The 10,979-nt window shown below is 29.5% G+C and overlaps 1 protein-coding gene across 2 annotated transcripts; it reads left to right on the plus strand.

Annotated features, from left to right (window-relative positions):
* The first annotated feature begins 2,451 nt into the window (after positions 1-2,451).
* Positions 2,452-5,362, plus strand: LOC142530851 (putative late blight resistance protein homolog R1A-10). Of its 2 annotated transcripts, none has more exons than XM_075636719.1 (2): positions 2,452-3,653; positions 3,739-5,362. In XM_075636719.1, the coding sequence occupies exons 1-2, from the start codon at positions 2,452-2,454 to the stop codon at positions 4,841-4,843; spliced, it is 2,307 nt and encodes a 768-aa protein (XP_075492834.1). In that variant the 3' UTR covers positions 4,844-5,362. The 2 variants fall into 2 exon arrangements, with proteins under 2 accessions (XP_075492834.1, XP_075492835.1); XM_075636720.1 differs by having other exon boundaries at positions 3,742-5,362.
* Positions 5,363-10,979: the final 5,617 nt, after the last annotated feature.

Consider the following 10,979-nt stretch of genomic DNA (forward strand, 5'->3'; position numbering starts at 1 on the left):
TGTCACCTCGAAATATATCGAGATAATATTGGAGGAAGTCACACAATTTTTCTTAAACCATAGAAAAATATTAGGCATGTGTTAACTTGTGATATAATAAAAATTTAGAATCATGCATAATCATTGAATTAGAACAAAATCGCATGCAAAAAATCTACTGGATATTATATATTTTAATAATTTATTCATATTTGTCGTTCACCAGAGTACTCTTAGACTTACCAAATTTTGTAGTTCACCTATTATTTTCATAATAAATAATATTACAAAAATAATATAAGCAAATACATAAAAACTCAAACTAAAATGCCTTCTATCAATCTAAGTAAAACAAATTGATTAGAGAATATAATAATGTCGTAAAAATTTTAAATATTGATTTATAGACAGAAGTTTGGAAATACATTTGCCCCAATAAATAAAAAATATTATCTCTTGATATTCTGAGACATAAGGTAAAAACGAAGAAATATTTCAATTTTTTTAATATTTTCTAAGTCACTTCAAACCAGGTAATCTAAGCAAACAGAAAACATGCATTATGTGTTTAAAAATTAACAAAATATCTCAACAATAAAAAATTGAAAAATAACCATTTTTGTTGGATATTTGATTTTGTTTTCTCTTTTTTTTTTGTGCAAACAAACAAATCACATAAACAATCCAAACACAATTACATGATCAATACAAATGACATATAACAATCAAACATGTTAACGCTAGGGTAAAAAAACTTCTCTAATTGCAATTGCCCCAATAAATAAAAAATATTATCTCTTGATATTCTGATACATAAGGTAAAAACGAATAAATATTTCAATTTTTTTAATATTTTCTAAGTCACTTCAAACCAAGTAATCTAAGCAAACAGAAAACATGCATTATGTGTTTAAAAATTAACAAAATATCTCAACAATAAAAAATTGAAAAATAACCATTTTTGTTGGATGTTTGATTTTGTTCTCTCTTTTATTTGTGCAAACAAACAAATCACATAAACAATCCAAACACAATTACATGATCAATACAAATGACATATAACAATCAAACATGTTAACACTAGGGTAAAAAAACTCCTCTCATTGCAAGAATACAAAATGGTCAAATTGAGCATATTATTTAGTAATATTTATTTAGCATCATTTATAAAAAAATTGACTAAATATTTATTAATAATTTATTTTTATTCAATCCGACTCATCTCCCTTTGTCTTTCTATTATTATTTGACGGCAATGTATAAATTTAAGTAATTAAAATTAAATTTAAAAGTAAATTAAAATAATAATTAGTTTGATTGAGTTAAATACACTATTAATGATCTTATTAAACTAAGATAAAAAATGACTTAAATAACACCATTAACATGACAAATTGTAAAACAAAAAAATAATATAATAGTAAGCTCACAAATGAAAGTCATATATTTAATAGATTAATAGATAATATATTATTTAGTAATATGTATTTAGCATCATATATTGAAAATTGATTAAATAACTCAAATGTTTGCAATGAAATCATTTACACACAAATATTTTCTATTAATCACGTATTTTTGTTGATACATAAGTAATCTAAATATATCTACATTCTAAATGGGAAAAAAAATGTGTTATATGACCTTAATATTTATTAATAATTTAATTTTATTTAATCACACTCATCTCAATTCGTCTTTTCATTATTACTTTAATGTTCGTAATACTGACAATTTATAACATTATGATAGTGATTTTCTGTGAATTTGATCTCGAATGTGAATTGTAGATTCACAATTCACATTCATATATTTATATAGATATAGATTATTATTAAAAGAATATATGAAAAAGAAAACATGTATTAATTTATGTAAATTTTAAATTTAAAAATAAAAATGTATTAATGATTATTATTAAAAGAATATATGAAAAAGAAAACATGTATTAATGATTATTATTAAATGAAGTTAAAGATAATAGAGATATAGATATAGAATATTATTAAAAGAATATATGAAAAAAATAAATTTTAAATTTAAAAATAAAAATGTATTAACGATTATTATTAAAAGAATATACTTGAAAACGAAGATAAAAGGATATTGCATCACAGTCTTCAAGAAGCCAAATTGTGCTGCTCCAAACACTGCAATCGATTCTCTCTTTATCGTGGACACTTTACTTGATGACCTTGAGCATTTGGTGGGTTAGAAGAGTGATCTGATTATTGATGTTTGGGATGAAATCAATAATCTGCAAAAGGTGTTAACGCTCTTGAGATCATTCCTCGAAATATTAAAGGAGCAGCAGCATATAGAGTTTAAGAAACGAGTCAGAGACATGACATATGAAGCCGAATACCTCATCCACTCATTTCTTGCCAGAGATATCCCCATCTGGTATTTTACCCTGAGGATTTCTGATATCATTGCAAAGATTAAGCTTGCCTCAATCGGGTTAGAAGAATCATGAAGATAGTTGATTCCAGATATATTATCAACTTAGTTTTGGTTGGAGATATTCCCATCTGGTATCTCGCCCCTAAAATCAAGAATAATTATGTTGTTGGAGCTCCAAGAAATTCTAGAGATCCCAAGGTAGAGACAGAACCACAAATAAAAAAATTAACTGGAGTTGATGATATCATAGGATTCAAAGATGAGATAATAAAAATTGCTGATCAATTAACTGGAGGACCGAAACAGCTACAAATCATCTCCATATTCGGAATGCCTGGACTTGGCAAGACCACTTTAGCCAAGAAACTGTATGATGATCCTACAGTTGTCATGCGATTCGACTGTTGTGCTTGGTGTGTTGTTTCTCAGATATATTGGAGAAGAAATCTATTAGTCCACCTTTTGAGTACTGTCAGTGACCTTGAGCATGATAAAATAATAGGTATGGCGACTGAGAATTTGGGTGTGGAGCTTTACAAAAATTTAAAGGGTCGGAGATACCTGATTGTTTTGGATGATGTATGGAATTCATATGAATTGGATGACATCAGAAGATATCTCCCAGGTGATGGAAACGGAAGTAGAATATTGCTCACCAGTCGACATAAAGATGTGGCTCCATCAGATAGCATTATTCATCCACTTCCCTTTCTGTCGAATGAACAGTGTTGGGAGTTACTTCGAAAAAAGGTGCTCCAGAAAGATGATTTCCCTCAAGAATTGGTAGACTTAGGGAGGAAAATTGCAGAACATTGTCAAGGACTGCCTCTAGCTGTAGTTGTGATTGCTTCAGCTCTTGCAAACATGGACAAGAAAAAGAGCTCATGGAGTGAGGTTGCTGAAAGCCTTAGTTCTCATATTTCTAAAGACCCGAACAAGTGGATGAGCGTACTGGAGCTTAGTTACGAACATTTACCATCTCATTTGAAGCCGTGTTTTCTGTATTTCGGAGCATTTCCGGAATATAGAGAAATTTCAGTTTGGAAGTTAATATCGCTGTGGATTGCAGAAGGGTTTGTTCAAAAACAAGGGCAGAAGAGCTTATATGAGGTAGCAGAAGATTATCTGATGGAGATAATGAATAGAGGTCTATTGCTTGTATCCCGAAGACGACCAGATGGTAGAATTAAATCATGTAACATTCATGATTTATTGCGTGAGATGTGCTTGAGAAAAGCAAAAGAAGATAACTTTCTAAACTTGATCAAACAGTAAGCTTCATCTTTTTATTTCACGTTCTTTTCAACTTTAGCATACTATACTGAGGGTTGCTGATGAATAATTGTAATTTTGCAGTAGATTTTCAATATATGAGCGGCATCACCGCCTTTGTATCCACCATGACTCCATACATACCGAATCAAGACCTTTTGGTCATCACGTCCGCTCTTGGTTTGGTTATTGGCCAGATGTTACATTAATTTCTTCCCGGCTAAAACTTTTGAGGGTCCTGGATTTGTCCACACCAGAACGTCCTGAGGACTTGCGAAAAGCAGATGATCTTTATCTAACTGGAGTCGAGCAGCTGGTTCATTTGAGATACATGGAAGTGAAATTGATGGTAAACTACATAACTCCATCAATATGGAGCCTTCAAAAACTAGAGTTTCTTGTTCTTGATGGCTATGGAACCATAGAAATCCCAGAGACGGTTCTGAATCTGGTGAAATTGAGAAATCTTCGCATCAGGAAGCATGCACAATTCAGTGAATCTTTCATTAGATGTGTAATTGTGGAAAAGGACATGCAAATGAGTAGCCTGGAAAGCATTTCTAATCTTCGAATTGTTCATGAGAATGATGAGAAAATCTTGAAATGCTTACCCTCCCTTTGCAGGCTGAAATGTGAAACTAGACCTTTGTGGGATTCTGTAGAGAGGTGTCGTAGATATCTTGTGTTAGATTACCTTACTCGGCTTGAATCACTCCATATATCCCGCTTAGATAGCGAGTTCAAGTATTCGGACACGATCAACTTTCCTGCGAGTCTTAAGAAACTGACTCTACGTGAATTCAAATTGTCTTCAATAGAGATGTCAATGATAGGGAGATTACCGAGACTTGAGGTTCTGAAATTGCTGTATACTTGGTTTGATGGAAAAGAATGGAAGACCAATGAGGATGAGTTCCAGGAGCTCAAATTCTTGAAGCTAGAAGCGCTACAAATTCATAGATGGAACATGTTGAGCGAGCATTTTCCCAAGCTTGAACAACTGGTTATACAGAAGTGCTGGAAACTTAAGAAATTCCCATCCAGCTTAGGAGATATTTCAACACTACAGAGCATCGACATACATTCGTGCAGAAAATCTGTAGCAGATTCAGCTCTTCAAATCCAAAAAGAACAACTGGAGATGGGAAATGAAGAGCTTAAGCTCAATATTTCTGGTTCTTGCTGGTAAACGTGGTTGCAGGGGCACTAAAGTTTGGAATGTCTAAACCATGAAACAATTTATTAACATACTGTAACATTTTGTGACAAGCAAAGTAACTGCATCCAAGAATGAGATAAAGCTGGACAAATAATTTTGATTTGGAAAAGAACCAACCTTGTATCGTTTTTGAACTGGTTTACGGTGGTAGTACAATCTATGCATAAATTATTTATAAGGACAGTGCCTTTGTGTCTGCTCAGACCAATTAACGTGTCTATCATTTTTCAACATGGCAAAGTCCTCTGTGCTAGACCATTTTCTCAAAGGATAAAGGCTTGCAAGGTATGTGTTTTCACCATACCCAATCTTACAAAATTCATGTTTCCACTCGCGCAGACATCAAACCATTTTGGACTTTGAGGCACTACCCATCTCAAACCCCAGCCCAGTTTCATCTGAAGCTACTTTTCTGGGATTGAAGCTTAGTTCCCTGTCTTGAGCAACTTTGAGTCTCTTTGCTCTGATATTCACTGTCCAAGAACCCTTTATTTTCGAAGAGTTACGTTACGTTATTTTATTACGTAAATCATTTTAGCAATCTCATACTTCCATTGTGACTTGCTTCCAGGTGATCGTGTTCTCGCGGACTGTTTGAATCTTAAACTTGAATCCAAAAGTTAAAATACGTCGTGTTTGATAATTTCGAGATGTTACATGTTGGAGGGTGGATTGTGAGTTTGTGCAGATAAATTAAAGACAGATTTGGATCGTTAATATGCATTTTTTACACGAGATGATAATGTGTTTTCAATACAGTCGAGAATCTAAATCAAATTAAGATTTGTTCCTCTAGTATCTGGTTTTCAGCTTGGAGGGATAATTCATAAATATATCCTTATTTTTCGCGTCCCTCAATTAGTAACTCTAGTTTTAACGTTAACTAGTATTTAACCCTTGCGATGCAGGAGATGCTATTATTAAAAATTAATTATTATAAAAAAATAGATATTTAAATTGTAAAAAAAATAATTATAAAAATAAAAATAAGAAACTATTTTTTCCCTAATTTTGAAAAAAATTCTTAAATATAAATGTATGTCGATTAATTGTGTTACCCTAAGGCAATGACATGGTTCTTATCGTGTTTAAAATATTAATGTCGACCACTAACCTAAATACATATTTAGTTCTTTAATATTTGAGAAACTATATATATTATTATTTTTTAACATATGATAAATAAATATTTTTAAATCAAATTTAATAAAACTAATGAGAAATATTTTTTTCAAATCATATCACAAATTAAATTGATTGATATAATCAATGCAAAAGTTTTAATGTAGTTTATGTTTTTAATAGAGTTTAGTTTCATTTTAAATAAAAAATAATAAAAGACATATAATACATAAATTATATTTTAATTAATATAAAAATGAATTAAATTCAAATTTGAATTAAATGAATTGATATAATCAATGCAAACAATAAATAAAATTATCATTTATTGCAGTACACATTTCAATATTCATGATATGTATTTCCTTTTTTAGAAATGACATTTTCGCGGAAAATTACTATTTTTGGCAAAAACTCTGCTTTTATATATATATATATATATAGATTGTTAAGAATAATCACATGCACCAAGTTGAAGGATCGGCTCCCACGCTCCCTAAACTTGTCGCATCCCTAAGGGCAGGCTAAGTCTCATTTCCGACCCGAATTCGATTTATCTTGTGCGAAACCGTGAGAAATCAAATTTTTGAAGATGTAATTATTTATTTAATCATAGACATGTGTAAGATTATATTTTCGAAATCTTGTTATTATGTTAAATAATAAGAAATTTGAAAATATTAAATAATATGTGATATTCAAAATTTTCAAGCTAATAAATACATGAAATTCGAAATACAGTAGAAGACATGTATTAATCTCGAAAATCAAGGCTGAGATATCTATCAAATATGGAAGAAAATATTACACACATTGCGATTTTTTTCAACAAGCAAGCAAGCAAATTTCAGTGCAGTATGTGTATATTATGATTCTGTACAAGAAAGCAGTCTACGTTCAACCATCCAGTCCAACATTAAAATTCGAAAATTAATTGGTGAACATGTTATTCCAAGCATGATATAATATTATGTATGGAAGAAACATTTCAAATTTTCTCAAAATTTTGGAATAAATATCAACCGAATTATAGTAAGATTTTCATCACGTCACCAATAAATACCACCCTATTACATTCGAAAATTCACACCCAAAATTCAGTCATAATTTCGAGAATTTGCTCTCAAGATTTCGAGTTTTCTCTCTAAGTTCTACCGAGTATCGAAGTTCTGCTATTGTTTAGATCTAAGGAAGATTCGAAAATCCTAGCAACGAAATCGTTCTTCATATTTTCATCCAGATATAAGGTAAGTGAGCTTAAAAGTATAAATTTCGGTTATGCATTGCTTCGTTTTTCAAAAGTTACGGTCGAGTGAAATTCTTATTCTACTCTTTCTTGATACGATTGTCGTATATTATATGTTTTGGCATTGTGAGAATTCAACTGTGTATGTAGAGGTGGGAAAAAATACCGAAATACCGAAATACCGTACCGAAAAAAATACCGAACTTACCGAAAAAATGGGTATACCGAAAATTCGGTATACCGCACATCACTTACTCTCTTTCTTCGGATAAGTCCGAAAATCAGATAGAGGGAGAGAAACAGGATCAGTTTTGGGATGATGATAGATGTAACAACTAATAAGTTAATTTAATTTATGATCATTTTAAGTTTAATTGTTTTCCCCTTGTACATTTTTTATTAATTATTAATTAAGTAAAAATCGATAATTAGTTTTTAATTGAATAAAATGGATAGATTTAACTGATAATATTTTACTATTAGTATTAATTTTAATGATTAATTAATTTTTAAACTTTTTATTTTGTATTTGAAAAAATATATAAAATAAATAAAATCCACAGATCCACGAATTGAACCCATCAGATTGTTGGGCCGGGTCAGATGAGGTCGAGTGTCGAGTTTGACAAAATCATTCCGAAACCGACCATTTGTCATCTCTAATCAGACTCGTTGGGTTGTCATAGTCAGATCAAGTCTCGGGTTTGACAAAACCGTCCCGAATCCTATTATTTGTCATACCTACCCTTACGCGAGAGAGACATAGGTTCGACACCCACGTAAAAATTGCTGCAGGAATCTGCAGGGGTACATCCAAGGGACGAAATTTTTTCTGGCTCAATTTTTTTTTTTAATTTTTTTTTCGTGGAATCCCAACCATTCGTATCGAAAGAACCTAAAAATTGTACTAAAAATGCTATAAAATCTTGCATCAATCATCTCGAGACCGAAATCGTTTGTTGAGAAACAGACAGAGAAATGTGTAATGTCATTCACCCACCCTACACACACACAGACATCACTCCTGGATCAGAGCCAGGACTCTGGATATCTTTTCAATGCAAAGTCCATTTGATGTTTCTCCCGATCCGGCATGCCCCCCCACCCACCTACACACAGCCAGTTGGAGGTGGGGGCAAAGGTCAGAAGATGTGCCAGAATAGATACCACAGCGGACCAAAATATTATTGATATATAGGACTAAATCCCAACCTTAATATTCTATCGGGCAAGGTTTAGAGGGACGTAAAATTATTGTTCTTACGTAAAATCATTTTGTTATGTAAATTGTTTCAAATTTTTGAAAGAAAACTTTGTTATAAATCAGTAATTATGTTATGGAATATATGCATTGAATGTTCTTGGGCTCAAAACTCCCAGGAGATTGTTGGCAAAAACTTGTGTGAGACGATCTCACGGGTCGTATTTTGTGATACGAATCTTTTATTTGGGTCTTTCATGAAAAAATATTACTTTTTATGATAAGAGTATTACATTTTATTGTGAATATCGGTATGATTGACTCGTCTGACATATAAAGATTCGTGAGACTGTCTCAGAGACTTATTCAAGATTGTTGTAGATTGCGATAGCTATTTAATACTATTCACCAGTATCCCACGTGACTCCTCTTCAAATTTGTCTTCCCATGGCTTTCATTTTGTACGGGTCCCTAAATTTTATTTAGATTCATATCTAATAGTTTAAAAAATATTTATATATTCGCCAACATTCACTCTATCTTTGGCTTTATTTGCGTTAATTTTTAACATTTTAAAATTTGTAAGAAGTAACAATAAATCCGATAATTTCTAACATTATATACAATTCGTCAATTTCTGAGGTTTGTATTTTTCTTACATTTAACATTCCTAAAAAATATAAAATAAAAATACGAACATGATGGAATTACAAACATCTCCATCATATTTATTTATTTAAGTTTTAGTTTTTTTAAATATGTGTTGCTTTAGGTTTTTTTAAAAAAAGATATGTGCGTATCGGTCCACTTATTTTTTATTTTATTTTTACTATTAATATTATTAATATAAAAACAATATTTGGAATATGAATTTTTTGAATTTTCATAAGCAAAATTCTTGAATTTGTGCTTTTTCTTTTTCTTTTTTTTTTTAAAAAATCTTTATCAATAATATTATTATGATCATTTATTAATCATATTACTAGTAAAAAAAATTTAAAAAATAAAAGAAGTAGACCGACAACATATTTACTTTATTTTTTTCAAAAACTAATCTAACGCATATTAAAATAAATTAAATATTCTTTAAAAAAATTAAAAGATACATATTTTTTTTTGAAAAATAAATTCCATAATATTTTGAAAATAATTTTTTTCTAAATAGTTGATCAGTTCACTATTTGAAAGTGATTTATCTTTTATATTATTCCACAAATCAAAAATGAAAATTGAAGCTCTAATTCAAAAAAAATTAAAAATAAAACAATAAGTGCATCATACATATCTTCCTCCTTTTTTGAAAACTAAACCAACATATATTTAAATAGATAAACTACATTATTTTTTTTAAAAAAATGCACGAATTCAATAATTTTAAATACAAAAATTTCAAAAATTTTCAAATTCAAACTATTATTATTATTATTATTAATCATATTACTATTGAAAATAAAATAATCAGTTTTTCAAAAACTAAATCAACACATATTTAAATAAATAAAGAAATTTTTCAAAAAAATAAAATGAGTACAAATTTTTTTTAAAGATAAATCACCTAATATTTCACATATAAAGACTTTTTCGGGAAAAAAATTTTGTTGATTAATCTATCATTTGAAGACTATCTATATTTCGTATTATTGAATTTGAGTCTCAACTCTGTGTACGGTCTCAACTCTCAAGTCTCATTTTTTAAATAAGTGATTTGTCAAGTTCTCTTTTATTTTTGGTGGATGGAGTTTCGTAGATTAATTCTGAAAATTTATTTTTAAAATTATTTATAAAAAAAAAAACCCTAGTTCTGATACATATTTGATACTATTTTTGGAAAGTGATAACTATTTAATTCTTTGTAGCAGTATACATATTCAATTTTGGACTATATTGAAAAGTGTGTTTTTCATTTGTCTCAACTCTCTTATATAATTATATATATATTTCTTTGTTTTTTTATAAATAACTATACATTAAAAATTATAGATTATAAATATCGATTATAAATATCTATTGAATAAAATTATTTTAATAAAATGTAACCTACGACAAACCACTGTAAAACGAAGAAAAGGACAATATGTTAATTGACAGCAATTAGAAAGAGTCAAATGGTAATCTTTATAAACCAATTTATTCCATAAAATACGAATATTTCCATTCATATGTTCGAAATTCATTGCAAATATTCATGAGCTATTTTTTTTTTTTAAAAAAATAAGAAATACGAAAGGAAAACGATTAAAATTTGTTATTTGATTTTTTTTTTTGTAATTAGACAAATAAACTAAAAAACCGACAACATATAAAATACTATAGTAGGTCTCTTGTGAGACAGTCTCACGAATCTTTATATGTGAGACGGGTTAACCCTACCGATATTCACAATAAATAGTAATATTCTTAACATAAAAAGTAATACTTTTTCATGGATGACCCAAATAAGATATCTGTCTAACAAAATACGACCCGTGAGATTCGTCTTCAAAAGTTTTCGCCAAGATATTATACTAGATTATTTTTATATAAAATCTAGTGCACTA

The sequence above is a fragment of the Primulina tabacum genome, chromosome 17 (genome assembly GCF_025594145.1).
Source record: "Primulina tabacum isolate GXHZ01 chromosome 17, ASM2559414v2, whole genome shotgun sequence".
Lineage (NCBI taxonomy): Eukaryota > Viridiplantae > Streptophyta > Magnoliopsida > Lamiales > Gesneriaceae > Primulina > Primulina tabacum.